General features: G+C 35.6%; 3 protein-coding genes and 1 non-coding gene across 4 annotated transcripts; all 4 read right to left on the bottom strand.

Annotated features, from left to right (window-relative positions):
• Nucleotides 1-463: 463 nt before the first annotated feature.
• On the bottom strand, nucleotides 464-4,602 carry LOC102612997 (protein RETICULATA-RELATED 1, chloroplastic-like). Its single transcript, XM_006484896.4, has 7 exons — nucleotides 3,952-4,602; nucleotides 3,409-3,507; nucleotides 2,896-3,116; nucleotides 2,187-2,256; nucleotides 1,843-1,922; nucleotides 1,488-1,552; nucleotides 464-957 (listed from the first exon to the last, which is right to left on the bottom strand). The coding sequence occupies exons 1-7, from the start codon at nucleotides 4,435-4,437 to the stop codon at nucleotides 764-766; spliced, it is 1,215 nt and encodes a 404-aa protein (XP_006484959.1). The 5' UTR covers nucleotides 4,438-4,602; the 3' UTR covers nucleotides 464-763.
• Nucleotides 4,603-4,671: 69 nt separating this feature from the next.
• On the bottom strand, nucleotides 4,672-4,753 carry TRNAS-GCU (transfer RNA serine (anticodon GCU)). Its single transcript has one exon. It is a non-coding gene; the product is annotated as a tRNA-Ser (tRNA).
• Nucleotides 4,754-4,884: 131 nt separating this feature from the next.
• On the bottom strand, nucleotides 4,885-9,014 carry LOC102613295 (BTB/POZ domain-containing protein At3g44820). Its single transcript, XM_006484897.3, has 4 exons — nucleotides 8,239-9,014; nucleotides 7,903-7,972; nucleotides 5,889-7,097; nucleotides 4,885-5,799 (listed from the first exon to the last, which is right to left on the bottom strand). The coding sequence occupies exons 1-4, from the start codon at nucleotides 8,286-8,288 to the stop codon at nucleotides 5,230-5,232; spliced, it is 1,899 nt and encodes a 632-aa protein (XP_006484960.1). The 5' UTR covers nucleotides 8,289-9,014; the 3' UTR covers nucleotides 4,885-5,229.
• A 2,884-nt stretch (nucleotides 9,015-11,898) lies between these two features.
• On the bottom strand, nucleotides 11,899-15,399 carry LOC102613581 (UDP-D-apiose/UDP-D-xylose synthase 2). The gene is made up of 9 exons (XM_006484898.4): nucleotides 14,949-15,399; nucleotides 14,744-14,836; nucleotides 14,490-14,597; nucleotides 13,468-13,582; nucleotides 13,244-13,377; nucleotides 13,048-13,149; nucleotides 12,869-12,961; nucleotides 12,624-12,759; nucleotides 11,899-12,531 (listed from the first exon to the last, which is right to left on the bottom strand). Exons 1-9 carry the CDS (start codon nucleotides 15,222-15,224, stop codon nucleotides 12,416-12,418), a joined length of 1,173 nt encoding a protein of 390 aa, XP_006484961.1. The 5' UTR covers nucleotides 15,225-15,399; the 3' UTR covers nucleotides 11,899-12,415.
• Between the last annotated feature and the right edge of the window lie 9,233 nt (nucleotides 15,400-24,632).

A 24,632-nucleotide genomic window follows, 5' to 3' on the forward strand; every position in this document is an offset into this window, starting at 1 on the left:
TTAATAATTTATTAATTTATAGAGTTATCTATAATTCAATTAACATACTTTAACAACACTTCATAATTTCTTATTACAATTTAAGAAGTCAACCTCATAGTTTCTATATGCAATAAAAAAAAAAAAGATCTAACCAAATTTAAATTTAAAAATAAATAAATAAGACTATAATCATATTTTATGTAAATAAATAACAGTAGAGTTATAGTTTAAGTAATTAAAATATCATAGTTAATTACATTTGTAATTTCAACAAATTATTAATTTATGATTTAAGCGAAACCACAAAATTATATAATTTTTTTAAAAAAATATTATCTTATTAATTTATCGTTACTGCAATGACCTTAATTGGGATCGAAAAAATTTATTATACAGTAAAAATTATTAATTTAATGAGTATTAATTTATAAAAATTTTACTTGTAATTATAAAGATGATCGATAATGTTTTACAATGGCAATAAAATAAAGGAGTACTCTTCCGGAAAGCCCTTTGCCATTTCCACTGGAAGAGGAATTTTCCCTTTCTTTTTTTAAAAAGAGATCACATATTTCTTAGGAAAGCAACGTGTAAACACACTTTGAAAAGAAAGAAAGAACATTCCAAAGAAAGAAATTGGAATCTCGAAAAGTCCCATCAAAGTATCAATGCCATTGGCTTGTAAGGTAAGAAGCCAAACTGAAAAGGGGGGCTTCTTCATAGAAAGCTCTGGAGAAACCAAACCTACCTCATATTTTCTTTTCTAAAACAAACAAGAAATCTACTGCACTCCACTCCACCTTGCCCAGTCAACAAACTGCATGCCGCCATAAATATTATTGGCAAATCGCACACCAACTGTGAAAGCCATTGCAACAGGTGGAAGCTGCTTCGCCAAAGGAGATGATTCAACAATTCTTTCAAGTCCATTGACAATTTGGTAACGAATGTTGGAAGACACAGCTAGGAAAACACCTGTTTATGGAGTCAAAACAGGATGCAACATTAGAAAATGGAATAATAATAATACTTCTCCAAGTAGTATCCCAATATTGTCATCCTGAGTGCTGAGATGGCACTCGTTCATTGGATGAACAATTTCATAACTTGTAAAATTATTAATTTCCCTATCCCATCATCCAATGAATAAATCACCACCTCACTTGGGATGGCAAAGGTTGGCATATGACGTGAACCATGTAGAATCAATTAAATGGGAAAGCAATTTGTGTCATTTTCCATCAAACAAGTTGTTAAATCTGGCCAGGAGGCAAAATATCAAGTCATGTGGCCATTAAAAACATTGGATAGGCTGAAATAGGAAAGACTGAAATATCTATGTAGCTCTAAATTGAATATGAAAAGGGTCAGAAAGAATTTAAGGAAAAGTTAATGTGAAACAGTGCTTCAACAGAAAGAGCAAGTCATTTTGAAATCCACACAACAGAGCCAGAGAAGTAGTACTGAAGAACCCAACAAATAATAAAGAACAGAGTTAGGTATACCCCAAAGAGCAGCACTTTTCACAAGAGGTGGCACAGGAATATCATCTTCAGATTTTTTTATGTTCCTGAACATATATAGAAAGATTAACAGAGTGAGAGATTGCCTGCCTTTGAGAACAGAGAAAATGTGAGTCATGCACCATTCATATTGAATATAGTTAGAAAATTTGAGAGATGCTTATCGAGCAACAAAGAAAAATTTTGATTGCCATAGCTCAACTTTTCAGTGTATCAATATTTACATTATCACTTCTCCAATCGGAAGAACTCTTAAACAGAACAAGGTCCCCAAAACAGAAAATGAAAAAAATTTATTGTAAATACTAATTAAGGGATTGGCCAAAAAGAACTGTACCTTTTAGCAGTCATGATCAAATTTGCTATGCCTTGGCCAATTATACCACATACAAGCCCAACTGAACCATATAACACACCCTGAATCCAAATATTGTGAATCAATCAGTTAAATAGCAGCAAAAGACACAACAAAGTACTAATACAGTAACCAAAGGACTACGGTAGGCAAAACAAAATAACATTAAAACCAATTCTTAGAAAAGTAAAGCACAGGATACGATATCAGAACATGAACCAAATAATGGAGTTGAAAGGCTGCCACCATTTGTCTTTGAGATCTCTAGTCCAGAAGGCATTGAACTCGTAACCAGCAACCAAATGGGCCTAGTAAACCTGTAATACCTTGTAAAAGTAGGTGGCAATTCGCTGCTTTACCGAGAATCTACATCCTGGCCTTTCAGCTTCAAAAACACTACGAAAGAGGAACGATTCCAGTGAGTGTAATCTATGCTCTCATGATCATCTAAAGCTGCAGGGAATGAGAACAGTGGAAGCTTCCTGGGTGCTTGGAATATATTTAGAGAGAGAAAAATAAGTGGAATATGAATAGAACTTCATCTCAGTTTAACCCCATGCCCTGCTATCTTAAAAGTAAAGAGAATCAGGAAATAAAAAATGTAAATGAATATGGGTAGACCACCAGAATCTTAAGGAGTAGCCTCTGGTTTGGGACAGACCATAGGTACGAATCCCATGACCAGATCCTATGACATCAATCAACCTCTTCAAAGTTAGGTCTTGAGCTAACTATATTCCAACCACTGCCTCACCCTTCTTTATTTTCAGAAGTTGTCTAACACTAAACATCCAAATTAGTCATCATGTGGCCAAGTCCATCCAACCAAAACCAAACTAAATGATTACAAGGTCTCTCTACATCTAAGCATCTTGTAATTCATTATGGAACCTGTCTATCACAAGCAGCAAGAGCATATAGCTGAAACCAAGAAGATGAATAACATCATATAAAATCTATGCAGAAACTGAGGAAACACAATTTTATCTGGATACAAAAGATGAAAAATCTAAAATGTTTGTGTGCTTTGCCAACCTGCTGGGAAGTGACCCACATGCATTTTGTATACGTCCAAATAAACCGCTTGAGGCAGATGGCTGCCCAATACGAGCATAGGGTGCTAACATGCCAACCAAAGCAATGTCAACAACAAGACCAACCAAAAGATCAGCAAGGTACAACTCAAACTCTGACCAGAAATCCTTTCCCCTTTTCTGAAATTCCGCAAGTGTTGCACAACAAGAATCTATGACAATCTGGAATGCCAAATCAATCATAAGACTTAAAAGCTAACACCAATTCAACACAAACTATATATGCAATAACTAGTGATTTAGATACATCATTTGATGGGAATTGCTTTACTCTACAAAAGAACCTGTATAGCCTTTAGTCCTATCCCAATGTGAGCAACAAAAACATAGCTCATGATAATGTTCATTTCATGTACAGAGCAATGTAGGTTAGGGCTACAACTTCCAGTGAGCAACACTCAGCGACAAACCATTTGACCTTATGAATTTGAAACAAAAATTACCCTCAACAAACCTCTGTTCCAACTTTGAAAAGGAAAGAAGGATCAGCCAGCATTCGGTCACGAAGCATAGAGCAGTATCTCATCAAAAATCCCAGTGGCCAAACTGACCCCTGCAGTTCCATCCATTGTCAAAATGAGAATCAATCAATATTTGATCAACAAATAACAACATTAATAAATGAATAAACAACTTAAGCCAACTATCACTAGTTGTTTTTCTTACTTTAAAGCAGGAATCATTCACCACCACCAAGCCAAACTCAGCACTTAAAAACCACTTTTTTTGGATGAAATATTTCTAGAAAAAGCATTTCTTACATAAGAAAGCGCTCTTAAATGCTTTTCAGAAAAGGGAGGTTTTATAATCACATTTCATCACTTGTCAATTCTTCATAAAGAAGCCCTTTTTACATTCAAAAAGCCTTCGAACTGCTTTTCACAAAAGAGCACTTGCACAAAGCACTTCACAAAAAAAAGTGATTCCGATCAAGCAAATCGCACATTCACAAAAACAACAAATAATTTGATTAAAATAATAATAATAATAAACGAACCTGCAAATCCAAGTATCGAAGCAAAAACATTTTACGAATCCCCACAGTTTTAGCCGCCTCCATCATGTCATCAGGCAGACCTACTCCCTTCAGTTCAATTTCCTTCATCACTTCCTCAAACTTCAATATCGGCCCAAACTCTTTCTCTTCTCCGTCATTTCCTTCTCCATCACCGCCTCCTCCACCACTGTCGCCGCCGCCGCCGCCGCCGCCACCAGGCGAATCACCAGCGCCTCCATCACCTCCGCTGCTGTGAATTCTCGGTTCACAATCGGCAGATTCCTCCGTTATCTTACCAGGAATCTCGATCGTTTTTGGCGTGGAATCGAAGTTATTGCCCACGCATTGGAGTTTGCATAACGCGGGGTTTGTTGCCGTCGAATGGCGCAAAGACAGAAACACAGTAGTGGGCATTACGATATTGTGGTTTTGCGGTGAGATGTTTGGGAGATTCGGTAACCTGAAGGTCGATGAACACGCAGACATATTGTTTTCTGTTTTTCCGGTTTCTTGTTTTCGTTTTTGGCGTTTTAAAAAAAATGAAGAGAATCCAACGAAATCAGAAGTGCAGGCGTTGTGTACTGTTTCGTAGTGCAAGTCAAGTTCTGTTTTTCCCCCGGGAAGGTGGGGAAGGGATTTGATGTGTGTCCCAGAGGTAATGCAGGTGTCACGAGATGATTGGTTTAATAATTTTTTAAGGGGAAAAAGGAGTTTTTCACACGTCGCCTGAGAGATTCGAACTCTCGCGGGGAAACCCCATGTACTTAGCAGGCACACGCCTTAACCACTCGGCCAAAGCGACGATGATGTTGCAGCTCCCTTGCATAACACTAACTAACATGCTACATTAGCGAAAACGTTTCGTTAAGGCTCTCGAAATGCTGCTAAATCAAACAATAGCTCAAGATGGACAAGACGGGAGTTCAGACAAACTGGAGAATGAAATTTTCTTATGCTTTTCCAATGTTTTAAGAACATACAACATGATGCACAGAGCTGTACACGTATACACTTTTCATATATTAAGGGGGAAAAAAATCGAAAAATGAAAAATTAAGATAATTTACATTTCCTGTAACTGAAAAATGATGTATGTACTGGCATGGCAGCCTTCACGACGAGCACGCACCTGTAACAACAAGTCTTAGATTGGCTCTGTGTTCCCCCTTCTGACTTTGCCGGTAAACTTTAAATGAAGGAACAGCAATCTTTTACAATGGTTTCTTTTGAAACAAACGTTTTATGTCAAGGAGAGACTCTGGTTTACTTGCTCAGTTCTCAAAACAAAGAGAAACTTTTCCGGTGTCTGGAATGACGGGACGATTGTGGTTGTTCAACTGATGCTCTGGGAGTAGATGCAGTGCCTTCAACTTTATCTGCTTGAGCATCTGAGGACCGTGGAAGAAGTCTACACCCAATTTTCTTGGCAACCAATCGGGGAGAACTAAGAGAACTATGTGATTTAGTCACCCTTTTCATCTCTTGCTTTATTTTGCCAAATTCTTCTTCAAGTTCCCCAACTCGTGACCTCATTTTATCCATATCTACCTTCAGGCCATGGTTCTCACGCGCAACTGTCACCCACCCATCCCTCTGCACAATCTCTCCAGCCATGTCACTTGGGCCGGTCAAGGGACCAGCAGGGGCACTTTCTGTGTCCAAGGCATTAAGACAACTCGCTAGAGCAGTTCTCAGCTGCAATTGCTCGAAGAACAGGACTTGAAGAATAACTCTAAGTGGCAACCTCTCATTATGGGAAGCATGGGTACAAGCATCAATGGAGAGTTTCTGGTAATCTATGATGTTGCAAAGTTCTTCCTTATCTCTCTCCGAGAGCCAAGGGTGTGCCTGCACAAAGATGGTAATGTTAAAAACCTCCAAAAAAAATAAAAAAATAGCTAGTGTTAATTTCAAAAGTTGGTCGAATGAATTCAAACCTGGAAATATATATCTAGCGCCCTGTATAGCCCGTCATGAAAAGGTCTTGAAGAATCTGGAAGGGCCACTGCAAGAGAACGTATCTTTCCAGGTTTCAAATTAACATCAGAAGCAACCTCTGCGATATAACTATCTATCAATTTTGAAACTTTTCTCAGAGATCCTGACGATGATGATGTTTCCACATCTGCTGAAGCTGGAGAAAATGATGTTATTATTGTTTCAGAGGTCATAAAATGATGGAAGATTCGTTCAACACAGTCAGTGTTGTACAAAGTATCAGAGTCTGAATAATTAGGAATCAGAAGACAATCTAGGGTTGCCAGTTCCAGTTGCATCCCGATTCTTCTCTCCAAGGACTCCTTGCATTTTTCATTGACACCCAGTATCAAGGCAACGCGAAGAAGTCCAACTAAAAAACGGCAAAAGGATTTCCCCTTCTTTTCTGGGAGAAGATTCTCAATGGTTTCTAATAGAACCTTCTGATCAACAGCAGCAGGTGTCAGGCTATAGCTTGTAACTCTTCTAGTGTTGCTACTTTGTCCACCCTGCCATCTGCCAAGACCTGGCAGGTACTTTCTGGCATAGTACATTATAGCACCAGCTAGATTTTCAGGTCTCATACCCCTTGCTTCCATTGTCTTTATGAGTCTTTCAAACAAACCCACACTGAGATATGAGAGGTCTTCAAACCACCAATCAGATTCTGAACTTCGGATTCTTGCGCCGGTGTTTATTCCATTCCACAGGATGCTTCCACCAGGGCTCTGTAAGCTACCGTACATCATCATGGGCCACCCAAACAAACTAGGATCTGTACAAGCCATCATAGACAGAGCATTCAAACATTTGCTCAAAATTTGGAGCCTGTCAGCCCTTGGCAGCACAGATTCTGAGCTTTGAAGAGCCAATATACAATCTTTCCAGGCTCGAAGCACGTTCTTATGAAAGAAACTCTCTGACTGAGCAACTAGGTTATCTTCATCGTCTTCATCTGTCATTTCCAGATAGTCAGCTGCAGCGTACACCGTTACAATGTTTCTAGGTGTAAATTCCACCCGATGACCATAGCAGAACTTAGCAGCAATCAAGAAAGTGCCAGGGCCACCAGGGAAATCTTCAAGCTCAGTGGTGAAAGTCTTTATATGGGTACTTTGAGATTCCTCATAAATTCGAGCAATCTTCGCACATTTCGACACTAATGGAAACTGCAGTCATAAATACATGTAAATCTTCTTTAAATTACAATGCAACAACTATGTACAATTTTTTCCCTCATATGGGCACTATTCTTCAGAGTCTAAAGAGAGCACTAAACTTAAGACTAATTGCAGCACCTGCAGTGATACAGGGTTTATTCTGGTGGCAGACAATGTAAGCAGCCTATAATACTACAAGTAAAAACAAACTAATTTCATTTAAAAGAAAAATACCTCATCAATTTCTTTTTAAAAAAATGAGCGTAACCATAAAACGTATTTCTAAATCAGTAGAATGGCACTTTGATCTAGCAATAGGATAGTAAATATTAAAATGACATGATATATTGATTGCCTTTAAACTTTAGCAAAAATTTGTGCATGCCAAATTTAAAAAACAAAGGTTTTCAAGACTTCATCAAACAAATTCTCGAGCAGAGCTAACAGCAAAGGGAATTCAGCAGAAATTGTCTCAAAGAAGGGAAGGGAGTAAAGATGGTTATTTCAAGGTGGAAATAAATGGAATTGTGTCTCCCCTGAGCAAAATTTATGTCACGCTGAAACCAACTTGAAAAGTCCGACACTCCAATTGATATCAAGATTTCACAACGAAAAATGCTTTCACAACAACTGACTAGATTCTCTGACACTAATAGAATCCAAAAGCTGCCTCAAACTCTTAACAATTTATAGGTTCAAAATAGCTTGCACAATATTCAGGTCAATACATTTAGCAAACAAGAGTGAAATAGACAATATTAATGCCAAAGACTGACAAATTTCTCAGATTCTTAAACCTGGTAACATATTTTACCTTATGAAGATGGAAATTTATTCCCTCCACAATAACAGTTATATCACTTGGCAACCCGGCACTGCAGTACCTGCAAACGCAAATGAAAAATTATATTACATACACGTCCGACACAAGTAATAAATTCCCCCACTCAATTCAATTCCACATTACAATCACCAGATACATAACAGTTATAAACTCTGCATTCTATAAAGCCTTAGAAACAAAGAAACCATCAAATTGCATAAAATAGAATCAACACCATCAAAATTGTGCAAAAATGAAAAAAAAAACAATAAAAAACCAACATTACAAAGAATAGAGAGAAATGGGTTTTGGAGAGAGTAAGCTCACCAGTCGTTGCCTTCTCTATGGAACCCAGAAACCTTCCCTGCAGGGGCCATGATTCAAACGAACCAAAAAAGAAACAAACCCTTTTCTTCTAGACAGCCCAATTTCAATCGGGTGCCATTTAAAAAACCTTTTTTTCCCTTTTTTTTCCAAATTTCAAAATAGTAAAATAACTCCCACCACTACCACCACCAACACCACGCCCCCACTAAACGAAAAATTATAACTTGAACATCAAGATTGAAACTTTATGGTTCCACTGAGTGAATTGCGAACATGTGGGCACTGGGCAGCAAGCAACCAAGCAACAATATGGCTCTTTCTTTCTTTCTTTCTTTACAGCTCAGCCAAGGCTCCAAGCTTTGTAGTGTTTTTGTTGAAGCAAGCGTGCGTGTAAGTTGGTTCAACAAAAGCCTAACTACATACATACAATACATATGCCCAGTTTATTATTTACAACAAGCATCGACCATTTGTTTTGTCTATTCCAACTATGCACAGATCACGACGTGGTCGTGAAACGAAAGTTTGTAAAAGGAAACAAAGCGCAATAGTTTAGATTAGTTTAAGCTATGGCCGGCAAAGAGACAAGGGGAATGATTAATATTTTTAAAAAGGAGGACAATTTTTAAAAATAAAAATAAAAATCGGTGTTTCTGTTTGGAATTTTTTGTTTGTAAGTGAATTTTGGTTTCATGATTACTGGAAACCGCGTGTTTTTTCTTTTTTAATTAAAAATATATATATATTTTGCCTTGAAAGAGAGGAGTGAAGAGAGAGGTTCTGGTCCTGGGCTGATGGTTGGTGTTGAGAATTCTACTACCCACTTTAACTGCTCAGTCAATCAAGATTTTAAAAATTTTGAAATACACGAGATATTATATAAATCATGCAATAAGTGAATAATATTATAATATATATTTTATTTATTTATTTTTAAAAATTATTATATAAGTAGTGATTATATTAAATTTAATTATATTTGTCATATATATATTAATTAGTTGTATTATCTCTAACATATTTTAAAATTCCTCGTCAAGATTTTGAATATTCTAAATTTCTAATCAACTTAGGCAGCGTTCGTTTTTTTTGTCTGAAATCTAAATGAGTCTGAATTTTTCTAAAGTCTGAATAGGTCTGATTACGAAAATATGAATGACATGTTTGTTTATCTTTTTTAAATATATGAATATAAGTGGCATCTAGTTTGTTTTCACAATAAAAAAAATCTTAAATTTAGTTATTTGACATTTATGTTATTGTAAATTAAAACAAAAAAGTGGATTAAATTTTATAGTTTAGAAAATAAATTATTTTATAGAGATATTTTTATAATATAATATTTACTTCTTATTCAGACATTTTCTATTCAGATAAAAGTCATAAAAATTTACTTTTTATATTCAGATATAAATGTCTGAAAATCATACATAAGTTCTAAAAAATAAACAAGCATATTTAGACAAAGTCTGAAATTAATAAAATTTTAAATTTCAGACATTTAACAAACAACTTCTTAGTCAAATTTAGTGCCTAAATTAGTGTTTATTTTTTAAAAGAATAAATTATTTTATTTTTTAATTTAAAAAAGATTTAGAAGTGAGTACAATAACTTGAAGAAAATCTTAAAGAGTGCTTCGCAGCAATGAGGGAGTTTGTCGCACTTTATCGGCTGAGGATATTCACAGCTTAAATTTAATATGAATTTGTAGACATATTTTGACTAAGATATGCCAGTCAAATTTGATTTTACTGTTTTTGGGAGAAAAAAAAAAAAAGAAATCTTATCCTGTAACTACATAAAGTATTGAAATTTCGTGGGTATATTCAATTATAGTCCATTAATTTCTTACCATAAAAATTGTTATGTAAAAATAAATGCATCTAGAATTTTATTGCTGGACGATGAGATAAAACAGATTCCAAACATTAACATAACAACTTCACATAATGCCTCTGCTTATATATATGTATATATACTCGTGCGGTTCCCGCTAATGACTTGGCAGGTGAGTTTACCATCTTGATGGTGCCTCCGTACTGTGTTGCCTTGAGGCCTAGACGCTTGGTCTCATTTTCAGAGATGAAGTTGTGCGTTGCTCCAGAGTCGAGGAGCGCACGAACGGTATATATATATATAAATATATATTCAAGGTAATGTAGTGATGAGAGTATGTGAGAATCGATCTACAACTTGTAATTACTAAAGTTGTTTATGGAAATGCTTTTGCGTGGACAATATTTATATTCAAAACCCGAAAGCGTTGTCCACGTGGTCTATTTCATTGTCGTTAAAAGTAAATAGAAAAAAAAAAAAAAAAACGCTTTTTATATAAAAGTGGAATGCAATGTGAATCACGACACTGTTATAACAAACACTTTTGCTTTTTATTTCTAAAGTAAGTTGAGAAACTAGTCGCGAGCCAAAAATTGTTTTGAGTTAATTTTTTGGTGTTTGTGATTTGAATAATACTAATTGCTAGGCTGCGTTCAGTCGTCCAAATTAAAGAAGACGCAGAATCCTTTCGGGACGGATATAAAAAGAAGATTACAAAGGGATTTTAACTTTTAAAAAAGCCGCAACTCTGGAAAGTTCTCACGAATTTTGTAATTGATTGGCTTTTTCATGTGATTTAAGCAGCATCTAATAATTATTATTATTATAATTATAATGTGGGTTATGGTTACGAAAGAGGGTTGTGGAGACAAAGATTCAACGATACCGGAAAAGAAGTGATGTGTGTGAATCATTAATCTTTTTCATGCCAATTACTCTCAGGAGGGTCAACAGCAGCAACTTATTAAATTTTAAACAGAAAAGAGTAATGCTTTTTACACCCATATTGATATCCTTTGAAACCCATTTCACATTTATAGTCGTAATACTTCTACCGCAAAGGCACAAATTTGATCTACAAATGAATAATGATGTTTCAGCCTCTCAATTTATTTCACAAATTGTTTTATTAAAAAATTAAAAATTAATTAAAAAATAAATTTATTTTTCCCTATCTTTCAAGAGATAAACTTCTTATCGTCGCTATCTCTCATATTTTTTAATTGATTCACAATTTAAATCAAATATTAATATTTAATTATATCCTAAATTAATAAAATGACAGATTATCACACATTCAAAATTAATATCGTTAATAACAACAAAACTTAAATAGATATAAAAAATAAAATAATGATTTTTTATTTTGATAAAGACAATTTTAAAAAATAACAAGAAAAATTAACAAATAGAACTGGTGAAATGATTTGAAAGAGTCAATATCATTTCTTCTTTTACCAAATCTTAAAGACAAATGCTAACACGGCCCGACACCTTCACCAAATAGGACTGCGACATAAATAAGATAAGAGCGAGCTTATCATTATATATTATTGAACTATGAACTTTCAAAACGTGGTGAAATGTAACATGGTCGAGCTAAACACTTCCCTTCATAAAGGCATATACCATGTGGCCATAAGATCTTTTAATAGTAATTCTAATGCCACTATGATAACCATGTCCAACGAATCACGATAGTTGTTATTTTAGATGCCGTCAAGAAGCTCCATTACACTTTCAAAGCAAAAACAAAATCCACCCGACAAAACCATTCTAGCGCTACAACTAAAAAATATCGGCAGCAACCAAAAAACAACTGCTAATCGTAAAACTCTTTCATCATTTACCGGTTGAAGAATTTTATATGCTCTTAAGAGTTGATAATTTCAGAATAAACAACAAATCTTACATGCATAGAATTAATAAATAATAAAAAATAAAACATGAGCCTGAGAGGGTCAAACAAATTAATACAACACACCCCAGGAGCGAGACCAAAGATTTAGAGAAAAGCCAGGCCAAGCGAATCAAAAACACCTTTTCCTTGTATACTGCCCCCACCCCAGCATGCGGGTAGCCCAAGCTCTGGCAACAAATTACAGTAACAATATGGTAACTGATTTTATAGTTCCCTAGTAGAATCTAACGCTTCTCAAAGTAGATATCCAAAACACTGAAGACAGCTTCCTGAGCTACAGCGAGCTATATATTGACTACCAACACTGGAGGAGAAAAAAAAAATGTAGAGTATATTCGAAACAACCGTTCAGATATATTCAAGACTAACTCAAAAAAGAATTTAAATGTTTGCCACAAGCATCTGAACACTATATCTCCTCAGCTGGATGCAACTGGTTTTGCCACGGCCTGCTTTATGGCCTCCGCATATGTCCTGTGCTGATAGGTAAGGGTTGATTCAAGCAAGTCCCAAAGTGAGGTCTTCGGGTTCCAACCTGGTGCACACAAAATCCTTCTGGTAAGAATCATAATTATCAAGGGCAGAAGAAATAAAGGTAAACAAAACACGCAAGGAACAAGTTAATACCAAGCTGTTGATTTATAATGGTCATGTCTGGAATTCTCTTGTCACTATCATCATATCCTTCACCATAAAATTCTTTGGAGCTGACATCAACTGTTGGCTCCTCCAAAGCAGCCTCTCCACTCACCTTTGCATACACCTGTTGCAAGAAAAAAAATTAACTACTGAATCCAATAAAAATGTGACAAACGACTTCAAGAATTATAAAAAAGAAAGTAAGAATTATGAAAAAAGGAAAAATCTTTCACCTCAGTCATCATCTCAGCAAGCTGTCGAACTGTAACTTCATTGTGGGGGTTGCCCACATTGAAAATATGACCATTGGCCCTTGCTGGATTTTCCTGCATTTTACATCAAAATAGTTAGCTACTTGTTTCACCTGTCATTCATGAAAAACTGGACAATGGATTAGATAGTTACAACATACAATCATTAATAGAACAGCTTCAATAGCATCCTTTATGTAAATAAAAGTCCTCTGAGATTGGCCACCGTCGACAAGCTTGAGTGGCTGCCGGCGAAGGAGATTCTGAGGTAGGCAATAGAAGGAAGAACATTATTACAGCTAAAACCACAAAAACTATTGTGGCAAAATAGATGTCAACTTCAAGGCTTGAACATACGTTACTAAAGCATGCCAGAACCCTTGGAACACCCTCACTTGGACCATCAATGCCGGGAATGAAGTCCATCCTCGGACCAATCCAGTTAAAGGGCCTCACAATGGTGAACTCAAGACCATTCTCTGCACCCTCAGCTGCAATCGATAGGGAAAAAACTCAAAACTATGTCCATGTATTGCCAAAACCAAAAAGAAGAAAAAAGGATGAATTGACAGAATTCTCACCATAAATCAGCCTTTCAATCAATTGCTTTGCACATGCATACGACCACCTCTGCTTCTCAATAGAGCCAAAAATGCAGGGGGAGGCATCTTCTTTAAGAACATAGTAAGCAGGATCCTGTCATCAATTGCATGGCATTTTAAGTTCTAAAGTAATATGTGGTCCCAACCTAAAAGATAACTAACTTATCTGCAACAATATCCAGCATGCATGCAACACAGACATCATTTTCAAAAAAAGAGAGAGAGAGGGTGTTGTTGTTGGAGCGGGCGGGTTGACATTTTTGGCATTTTAAACAAATAAAAAGTTTCACAAACCAAGCAACAAAGGAATTTTTAATCTAAAGTTTACTGACATAATCTTGTAGAGGTAAAGAAATAAATTGAGAGAAGAAGAAAAAAAAAAAAAAGAGTTCTATGCTGCTGCAAATAACCAGCTGTAGATCAGTATTGATTTGAACTAAGGTTTTTTAAATGGCAAACTTCAAATCTCACCATAAATATTAGATGTAGAATACTACTAAATCCTACAACTGTTACACATCATAAATATTATATCATAAAAAAACATATTATCTTAGCTGCCTCTTCTGGTTCTCAGAAATTCTACAGGTTGGCCTATAAATACTCAAGCTAACAAAAATTAAAGCCTTAATCTCAAATGGTGAACAGGCATTCACCTAAACAGGCATAATTCCTTAAAAAACAGAGTTTACATCAATGCATAATCCGCATTTACCATCTATTTGGCACCAATTAAACTCCAACCTGACTTCTCAATCCCTTTGTAGGTTATAATACTAATTAATTAATTAAATAACCCCACAACTCGCCCCCCCCCCCACCCCCCCAACCCCCCACCCCCCCCCCCCCCAAAAAAAAGCAAACCAAAAAAAAAGAGTCAAAAGAAGCCGGTCAAACCACAGTACATTAATTAATCATTATAAAGTAAATGCCCAACTAACAAACAGATCTTGAATCATAATTTGGTTCTTAATTGAAATAAATTGAAAATGAAGTGCTACCTGCCGAAGAGGACTATCTTTAGGAAGAAAGCTTCCAATGGTCTTTCCATATACTTCACAAGTAGAGAAGTGAATCAAACGCTTGTTGTTCTCCGAACAGTACTTGACCTTTCTCAATCAAAAACAAAATCCACATCAACACCAAATTAACGTCAACAAATCTCACCAACCATAACAAGAAAAAACGACTACGTCTCTTTTTTTTTTCCTTTTAAATAACAAAATTAACATAAGCACATGCACACGTGACGTACCACCGGAAGCGCGTCAATAAAGTTGCTGTAGATCGTGTCCAACGGCCGCGTGTTGTAATCCGCCGGCGTACAGATCGCCGCCAGATTTATCGTCTAAAAATTATCCAAGAAATTCACTTATATTTACAAAATGCCACTGCATTGAGAAGCACAAGTAAAAGGAAATGCGAGAAGATAAAAGAGCGTAAGAAATGGTGGAAATTACCAGATCTGCCATCTTGATGAGGCCTTCGAGGCGAGAATCGTGCTTGATGTTGAGTCGGTGGAACTGGATCCGGCCGGCCCCAGTCTGTGACTCCGGTTCGAGCAAGTGCTTGATCTTGTCATTGTAGACGTCGAGTGCTAGAATTTTGTGAGGGGTCTCAAGGAGAATCTTTTCGCAGAGATGAGAGCCGATGAAGCCGCCGGCGCCGATCATACATATCGTCATCGGCTTTATCGGCCTCCCATCCAGATCCAATCTCGCGCTTGCGCCTGCCATTTCCGTTTCCAGAAGTAAAACTGAACTTTAGATTTTGCTTTGTTTCGTTCCACGCGAATTGAAAATGCGTTGTATTTGGCGAGGTGGATGCTAGCGTGCACCGGGTATGTAGGGTAGAGAGAGAGAGAGAGACAGACAGAGAGAACAGAGACAGACGAGTGTTTGGATTGGGAATAAAGAGATGGGCGAGGTATATTTAGAGAGCGAGTGAAAATAATTAAATAAAAATATAAAAATATAAAAATAAAAAGGATTTATGAGAAATATGAAATTATTTGATGATACAGCCCCGGCTATATTAATTGAAAGTGGAATAGACTCCACTCTCTGGGTTACATCTGTCTCACGTAGTCGCTGTATTTAAGCGACACGTGTAAATCGCTGAGTGTGTGTTTATGTTAAGGAAAAATAAAAGGAGAAACAGGATTTATAGATTGGATCTGATGGGTAATATGTGCAAGACGGTGACGAACGTGATGATTAGTAATTGGAGAAAATAATTAAAAGTTAAAATAAAATAAAGGCACTCGCAATGTGATGTGATTAATTTACATAAAATATTTGTTACAAAGTGATGATATTAACAAATTTTATGTAAATTTTGTATGCGTATTTTGACAGTGTAACAACATTGTTATTTAATGACGGTAATTATAACATAATATTATGAGATTTTATTTTATATAAGACTGGATATACGATATTTATGGATTATTTTATTATAGGACTTGAACATCGTTGAATAATTAAATTTTGTTAATTTTCTAATTATCTAATAGTGTATCGACTATAGAATATAGTAATTTTGGAAAAAAATTATTACAATTGGGTCCATCATATAATTCCATGATTGATTATAAATGCGTAGTTGTTGTATTCAATTTTTCATCTGTTGCTAAACTTTACTACCCATGCTATAGTGGATGAAGTACTTCATTTTTTCATCTCTATTTTGGTATTGTATCCATCTTAAGGTCAATTTTTGGGGGTGCTTTAGTCAATGTCTTCATATGGTTACTAAAACAATATGAGTTCCCAAAATTATCCATCACATATAAAAATGGAAGTTGCAAATAAAAAGAAAGTAAAAGGCGAGGATAATACTAACATTTTAAAAGGAAATAGTTTGAGTTTTGACTACTGAAAATAATTTTTAAATATTCAAAAAATAAGAAAATATTTGGATAAATGGATTTTTGAAATATACATTTATTTTTTAAAAAAAGTCACGTTTATAATGTCTTCTAGATGCGTAATTTGAAATAATCATAATGAGAGAATACATTATTGCATTTATATTTTTACAAATAAAAAGTTGTGGAAAGCCTTTTGTATTTTAAGAAATTAAAAAAATTGAAACACAAAATAATTAGTACGTTTCAAGACCAAATAAAATGAACTAATTTTTATAAAAGGGAAATAACAACTTTGAAAACCATAAAAAAAGGAATAAACCAGCTCAAATTTTATAGGATAAAAGTAAACTCCTTTCTTATTGAAAAACTTGTAAAGTTAAGGTAAAGCATTATAATTTTCAACTCCAAAAATAAAAACAATTTAACTCACTTCAATTAAATATTAACCATTTTGAAATTCAAAACTCTCACATCTTTATATATATATATATATTTATAAACAAAGCAATAACCAATATACCACAAAAGGAAAGAAAAAAGGGGGGAAAACGTCAAGGGATATTACCAAAAATGCCTACCTAATGTTTCTAGCATATATTATTATCACCAAAGTTTTCTAACAATTATATTTTTTCGCGTAATATTTCAAGTTTTATCAATTTACCGTCAAATCATTAACAATAACAAAGTATTTAACATAATTTATGTTAAAATACTATTTTATACCTTAAATTACTTATGTGTAAAGAATAATGATTTTGTCCTCTAAAGTAAAAAAAATCCAAAACAAATATTTCAAAAATCATTTTTTAATGTTATCTTAATTGTAATTTCAATATTCATATTTGTATCGTTTTTAATAAATACATATCAACTAGATCAATAAATTTAATGAAAACAAATAGTTATTTTAAGAAAACAATTCTATCTTAAATGCTTATTCTTTTAACATTTGTATTCATATCAATTTAATAAATACATACTAATTATGATATTTAATTGAATAATAATAAGTACTTTATTTTTATTGAAAATTTATCAATTTACCACATGACTTTTTTGTTTTATAGACAATTACCACTGTTATTTAAATTTAAAATATTTTAAATGTCCGTGTAACGTCAGTGTATTTTAGATGGAGTTAATATTTGATGATAAAATAATAAAAATTAAATCATTTAAGTGAGAAGATATTATTGTCATCAAATTTTAATAGTAAAATAATACGTCGAGAAATATTAACGAGCATATGATAATATTCGATACATCAATTTTACTTAGGGATGGCAAAAATCCCCACGGGGATGGGTACCCTCGGGGATTTTTCCTATTCGGGGAGGGTATGGGGATAATTTTATACCCAATTTTTTTTTCGGGGAGGGGACGGGGAAAATTTTTTACCCAACTTTTTATTCGGGGAGGGGACGGGGATGAGGTGGAATCCCCATCCCCTACCCATTTCCCCATTTTAATTTTTAATTTTATTTTTATTTTTAAAATTACTAATAAATAAATAACAAAATTATAAATATTGTTAAAAATAATAAATATCAAAATAGTTGTATGTTGGGAAAGTGGTCACCCTTTGCCGGGAATTAGTTGAAGAGTATTAATTGAAGTTTTCATCAACTGTTTATTGCTTTGATTATACTGGTAGTAGTTCTTCTACTAGATCTGCAGGGGATTCTTATAAGAAAGCAACCAAATGGATGACAAGTTTTGATGATTATGTAAACAATGGAGATTGTGCAGTTGTTGCAGATGAATTAGATTCATATTTGGATGAGAAAGTTATATCTCGGATGGAAGATTTTAATATTTTGAGTTGGTGGAAGACAAATGCTAATAGGTATCCTACATTAGCTCGAATTGCTAGAGATATTTTGGCAATTCCAATTACAACAGTTGCTTCTGAATCAGCTTTTAACACTAGTGGTAGAGTTATGAGCTCATACCATAACAAACTTCATCCAAGCACATTGGAGGCCTTAATGTGCTATCAAAGTTGGTTACGAGCTTACAATAGCGGTATGAGTTTATTTTAATATGATTAATTTAAAATCGAAAATAAAAAAATGTATTAGACTATTAATTATTCGGGGACCGGGGACCCTCGGGGATCCCCTGTTATTATTCGGGGAGGGGATGGGGATTCTCTCAAGCAATTTTGACGGGGACGGGGAGGGGACGGGGACATATGCAAAACATCGGGGATGGGTATGGGGAGATTGGTCCCCTCCCCTCCCCTCCCCATTGCCATCCCTAATTTTACTGGGGTATCAACTACCAATAAATAAATAATATCGGAGCATTTGATATTACCAAAATACCCTCGTAATCTTGTTATAACTTGTAGGAAAGAAGCTTGAAGTTTCCTTAGATAGATAGCAAATAAAGAATATAAATATAAATAAACAATAAAATGAGGATAAAAGAGGTGACGTTGAGCGAAACGAAACCGCGTCATGTGAGTGGGTTTGTTGCCATGAGCTGTCTATCTTCCACGCTCACGTGGTTCATAATCTTTTATCAAACATTTTTCGTCCCACGCGCTTTTGGACGCTCCGATCCCCAAAAGAATCTTACGTGCCTTGCTTTTCAGTCATTAAAGTAATTTAATTTTATTCTCTAAAAAAAAAGTTATTTTATTTTATTTTGTTTACCATTTATTCCTTTCTTTGTCTTGAAGAGAATAACAGCGAGAGTAATGCTAGAGAATAGAGAGCTCATTGTGTAATTCTAAAGATTTGTTGAGTCCAACGGCTGCTTGTCAATTAATATTTAGGGCAAATTATTATTATTCATAAAAATTAATAAATACTAATCCGATGTGGTAGTTATAGGTAAGTGTTACTAAGATAATAGTTGAGATTCCCAATATTTCTAATAATATTACATCATCTTTATTTGGCTCTAAAATTTGTCGTGATTGAACTAAATCAAACTAGTTAAATTGAATTGAATTATTTGGTGCTAGGGATTGATTATTGATCTAGTGTGTTTTTTTTTTTTAAATCTAAACCAAATCGAACTCGTCATTTTATGATTTAGTTCAAAATCTTTTAATTTTAAGTATAAAGTAATTCAGATATATGAGTATTTATTAGTTGGTTCAATTGATAAAATTGTTTAAGTCAATACAAGTGATTTAAAAATTGAATGCTACTCAAAGAGAGAAGCTTTAGTTTCAAATTAGCTAAAAATGATATTTCAATACATTATGTTATAGTAAGGAATATGAAAAATAAAAAAGAGAAGATGGTGAGTGTTTTTTTTTTTTGGACAAAAAAATTAATCCAATTTTAGGTGTGTTTGGTTGTAAGAACTAACTAATTAGTCAAAAAGCAGTGGAACTATTAATCCTTATTTCAAATTTGGGTTTAGGTAAGATAAATCCTCTTTAATCTTTACCACTCTTTTCCTTTTTACTTAAACTATTATTTATTTAAATTAAATATAATAAACTAATTTCGTAATCTAATTAAACTATAATTTTATATTATATTAAATATAAAAAATTTAATGCAAAATTTATTTTTACTGGTGTTTAATATAAGATTCGATACCCAAATTTTTTATTCAATAGTTTATTTAAAATAGTATTGAATACTAAAAAGAAGAATTATTTAATTAATTATTTACAATCATATTAAATATAAAATTCAACAATTAGTAATATTATTTAAAATAATTATACTATTTAAATGGTTATTTATCTTTATTAAATTACATTTAGCATAATCCTATCGGTACAAATAGATACAATATTATATATAATCTAATCTAATCCTAAAATTTAATCTATTCCAATCCTACCTTCCAAACATAGACAATAGTAAAAGAGAGCATAAGCTATGAGATTATAAATCATGGACCAGGGGACTAGAGATATGGACCATGAGATCATAGATCATAGTGGATCATAAGAGATTAAATACTACGGACTACCGTAAAAGTCCAAGTTCATAAACGATGGAATTTTAGTCTAATGTAGGAAATTCAGCAAGTTTAAGGAAATAAGTAGAGATGCAGCCATGTTTGCTTCCAGGGGTTATATTGGCTTTAGGTAATGTTATTCGAGACTCAAATGATGCATTTGTGGCAGCTAGGTGTTGCAGCATTCCTGAAAGATTTAGTGCTCGTGATGCTGAAGCCCTTGATGTTCGAGAGGCCCTTAGTTGGATTAAGCAACTACAACTGTCTAATGTTACTATTGAGATGGATTGCTTAAATGTGTACAATGCTTTAGTTAATCATCTCTCGGGTCCTAGTAGTTTTAGTCTTATTATTGAAGATTGTTGTGCTTTGTCTAATTCAATACGAGATGTATCTTTCTCTTTCGTTAGACGGTCTGCGAATTCCGCTGCTCACTCTGTAGCTCAGACGGAGGATTCTTTGTCAGGCCACGGAGAGTGGAGGGCTATTCCACCTCCGTTCTTAATTACTGATTTGTTTGGCTCTTCTTCTTAATGAATATCCAGTTTCATAAAAAAAAAAAAATAGAGATAGGGACGAGAGATGAAATTGTAAACTCAACCAAATCCTAAGTGATTTAATTCAAGATGTATGTTATCTACAAGCACTATAAGTATGGTAATGTCCCTCTTAACGGAGGGGACACAACACAATCACTTTATTTTCTACCCTTTTTAAAAATTGCAATAATGTGTACGCGTTACATGTACATGCATCACAATTTGTGAATGACTTCTTTATGAGCTGCGTGCATCGATCATCGATGTGATACTGACAATAAATTTCTAGTATAATAAAAATCATTGTTTTTAGTAGAAGAATAAAAAAAATTTTAATTAATAACCATTAGAAATTAAAAATTTATGCAATTGATGCAGATAAATGAAATCAAGTAGTTAACATTTTCCTTCCCATTGAAGAGTGGCGGGGGCAAACATGACAATAATTTTCTTCTGCAGATGCATTGATAATTGATACACCCACTGGCCACTGCGTCTAATTGTCTAAATTCTCCAACTTATCAAGCATGCTAAATAGCACCGACAGACATTTGAACATGTGAGATTAATCCCCACTCGTAATATTAGGCGCGTGAAGGAAACATTCAACCAATAATTTATAGCGGACAGTAATACTATTCCCGATGCTGCACGGAGGAAAAGAGCTGGATTTGCGTAAGTTAATTGACTTGACTGAAGAGAGTAAAGAATGGTGTTGATGGTGAGTGCTGTTGGTAGTGAGTACTTCTGGCGACTGCTTGGCTTACACGTAGTTCTTGGTGTCATTTTGACTGTGATATAAAATTTTGGCTTTATTAATAGGCAAGTGTTGGATTTGGAATTTTGGATGGCTTCGTTTGGACCATAAGACGCTATCTCATTCATAACACGTCAGCAGTCCTTCTCACGGGAGAAAAACTTGGGTGGGGGCAGATGCACCATCTCAACTGCCATTTGGCAGTTTATATACGTCCTGGAAGCGTCACTTACAAATTTTTAATTATAAATGACTGTTAAATAATTAATCAAAATTTTATTATTTATGATTATAATTAGAATGATAAAAAATTAATTCGATGTTAGTCTTTGTGTCTATGCTTAGAATATTAAAAAATCAAGTCGACTTACTTATTTTTATGTTGATCATTATAGGTCTTTTGAATTTTTTACCTATTTCATTAACTTGTTATTTTGAGTTGTATATAATATAGCTTTACTTTTTTTTTTTTTGAACTTTACTTTGGTTTTCTCTATAACTGATAGAAATTTTCTTGATAAGACTTTATGAACCAATTAAAACTTCATATTCATACTAGAACTACGATGATTCAATAAAATCTTCAAACTAAATCCACAGAATCCATGACTGAAAACCCTTGGATCAAATTTGTTCAAGTTTATGCTTTGAGTAAAATAAAAGTAGAAATAGGAATTTGAAAGAAGAAATTTAATTATAAAAAATTGTCAAGTAATTAATTGTTTGGCATTTATTTTATGAGTCCCAACCCATGTGAGACGCCTTATGTGATTGGGTGTGCCATGGTGCGCTAGCCTCATGTAAGTTTCTCTCTTCTTATGGATATAATTGTATGTGGGTGGCGTTGTGTAGTGAGCCATAGGGGCTCTTTAAAATTATTTTATGTGCATTTTAAACGTTCCCTCGTTATTGATTTGAAACACCTAAAATATCTCTCTTAAATTTTAAAAATATATAAAAAAAATTATGTGTTAAAAGAATGCTTTATGTCTCTAGCCTAATGTTGCGGACCGCCCAATTCGCTAGCCCAATTGCCCACAATTTCGGGCTAGAGAGCCAACACAAGGCCAAGAGTGCTAGCTTGGCCCAATTCCGGAAGGTTCTAGGCAACTCTAGCACATGTGAACATGTAAATATTCTAGAATACTTTATACAATTCCAGCACATGCAAATAGCTAGGAAATTGTAAAATACTCTGGAGTTTGACCAAGTTTGGCAAAGTTAGGTGAAGTTAGGCAAAGTTAGGCAAAGCCTCCCCTATAAATATGGGATGGCATTAAGCATTTGTATCCAACAAGCATTGTAATCTCTCTTTGTGCAATACAAGTTTCTTTGGCTCAATTGCTCTCTTCTCTTGTTCGAGGATCTCTAGGCTTACTTAGCAATATTCGGCAAAGTTGTCTAAGTGCCGCACGGGTTAGCTGCGCAAAACACTCATCCCGTGACAAGTGGTATCAGAGCTAAGGTTTGCACGCACGCAAATTAGCTCACGAAGCAATGGCCAACCCTTCGAACGTAGCACAAGAGGGTGTTGTTGGTGTGGATGTTCCACCGGAACCAAGCCGTGGCCGAGAGGGAGAACGCGCCCAAGGCAAGACTCACGGCAAGTCCAAGGCCCTATCCGTGGATGCGTTGGAGCCTCGTGTAGGCACTCTCGAAATAGCATTGTCCGCCGCTCAAGATAGCCTCGTGGGATTGGAGGAACGAGTGGATGGTCTCGAGGGAGAATACGCCGAGTTCACGGTGGCCACAAAAGCTCTCATCCATGAGCAAGCGAACATTCTCCGAGGTGAGTTTCGTTCTTTCCATGATGAGTTGTTCAAACTTCGTAGTTTTGTTCAGGACGAACTACGTACTGTCCGTGCGGAAGTGGATGAAGTCCGCTCGGATTGGGCATGGCACAAGCGCACACTCTCCACAAGTCCAGCTTCCGCAAACTCGAGTGATGCGCGCCGCATTGACGTGCCAAAGCCTGACACCTACGATGGCACACGCAATGCCACCATCGTGGACAATTTCCTCTTTGGGCTGGATCAATACTTCGATGCCATGGGTGTCCGAGATGAGGCATCGAAAGTGGGCACTGCACCCACCTATCTTAGAGGCGCTGCACAACTATGGTGGCGTCGCAAGCATGGCGAGATGGGCAAGGGCATTTGCACCATCAACACTTGGGCCGACTTCAAGCAAGAACTCCGAAAGCAGTTCGCCCCAAGCAATGCGGAGAAAGAAGCGCGAGTGCGCTTACGTCGCCTCAAGCAATCGGGTAGCATTCGGGACTACATCAACGAGTTCACTACCCTCATGTTGGAGATAAGCGACATGTCCGACAAGGATTCACTCTTCTACTTCCAAGATGGCCTCAAGGATTGGGCCAAGACCGAGCTTGATAGGCGTGGTGTTCAAACACTTGACGATGCCATTGCCGTTGCGGAGTCGCTCACCGAATACTCTACCCAATCCAAGGACAAAAAGGCCAACCAAGGCAAAGGTGGGGGAGAGAGTCGCAAGGACAAGGGCAACAACCGCAAAGATTGGGGGCAGAAAAAGCCGCCTAGCAACAAGAGTTGGCAAGGAAAATCGGAGGGCAAGAAGGAGGCGCCAAAGCCGCGAAGCCCATACTTCATATGCAACGGACCTCATTGGGTACGCGACTGTCCGGAGAAGAGGTCGCTTAATGCTCTTGCTGCCCAACTCAAGAGCAACCCCACAATGTCCACGGAGGAACCCCAACTCAGCATGGGTTCTCTCCAACGCCTCGGCGCACTCAATCGCCAACAGCCCACACTCGTCAAGAAAGGGCTCATGTATGTAAGCGCAAAGGTAAACGGTCAGTCCGTTCGCGCGTTGCTAGACACGGGAGCAACACACAATTTCATGTCCGTAGATGAGGCCAAGCGTTTAGGCCTCAAGGCCACCAAGGAAGGAGGCACAATGAAGGCAGTAAACTCACCCGCCAAGCCAATTGCGGGAATTGCACAAGGCGTACACATCACACTTGGTACGTGGAGCGGAAAGCTTGATTTCTCCATTGTGCCCA

This window comes from Citrus sinensis, chromosome 8, assembly GCF_022201045.2.
Source record: "Citrus sinensis cultivar Valencia sweet orange chromosome 8, DVS_A1.0, whole genome shotgun sequence".
In the NCBI taxonomy this organism is placed as follows: domain Eukaryota; kingdom Viridiplantae; phylum Streptophyta; class Magnoliopsida; order Sapindales; family Rutaceae; genus Citrus; species Citrus sinensis.

What these genes read in the sequence shown, in the direction of transcription:
- LOC102613295 (XM_006484897.3), bottom strand. Translation starts at nt 8,288, where the DNA reads ATGGCCCCTGCAGGGAAGGTTTCTGGGTTCCATAGAGAAGGCAACGAC. An exon ending in CATAGAGAAGGCAACGACTG is followed by an intron (nt 7,973 to 8,238) that starts GTGAGCTTACTC and finishes TTGCGTTTGCAG; the next exon opens with GTACTGCAGTGCCGGGTTGC. An exon ending in TAAATTTCCATCTTCATAAG is followed by an intron (nt 7,098 to 7,902) that starts GTAAAATATGTT and finishes TTATGACTGCAG; the next exon opens with TTTCCATTAGTGTCGAAATG.
- LOC102613581 (XM_006484898.4), bottom strand. Translation starts at nt 15,224, where the DNA reads ATGGCAGGCGCAAGCGCGAGATTGGATCTGGATGGGAGGCCGATAAAG. An exon ending in GATTGAAAGGCTGATTTATG is followed by an intron (nt 13,378 to 13,467) that starts GTGAGAATTCTG and finishes TATCGATTGCAG; the next exon opens with CTGAGGGTGCAGAGAATGGT. An exon ending in TTCTGGCATGCTTTAGTAAC is followed by an intron (nt 13,150 to 13,243) that starts GTATGTTCAAGC and finishes TGCCTACCTCAG; the next exon opens with AATCTCCTTCGCCGGCAGCC.
- LOC102612997 (XM_006484896.4), bottom strand. Translation starts at nt 4,437, where the DNA reads ATGTCTGCGTGTTCATCGACCTTCAGGTTACCGAATCTCCCAAACATC. An exon ending in TTCGATACTTGGATTTGCAG is followed by an intron (nt 3,508 to 3,951) that starts GTTCGTTTATTA and finishes ATGGAACTGCAG; the next exon opens with GGGTCAGTTTGGCCACTGGG. An exon ending in TTGATCATGACTGCTAAAAG is followed by an intron (nt 1,553 to 1,842) that starts GTACAGTTCTTT and finishes ATATATGTTCAG; the next exon opens with GAACATAAAAAAATCTGAAG.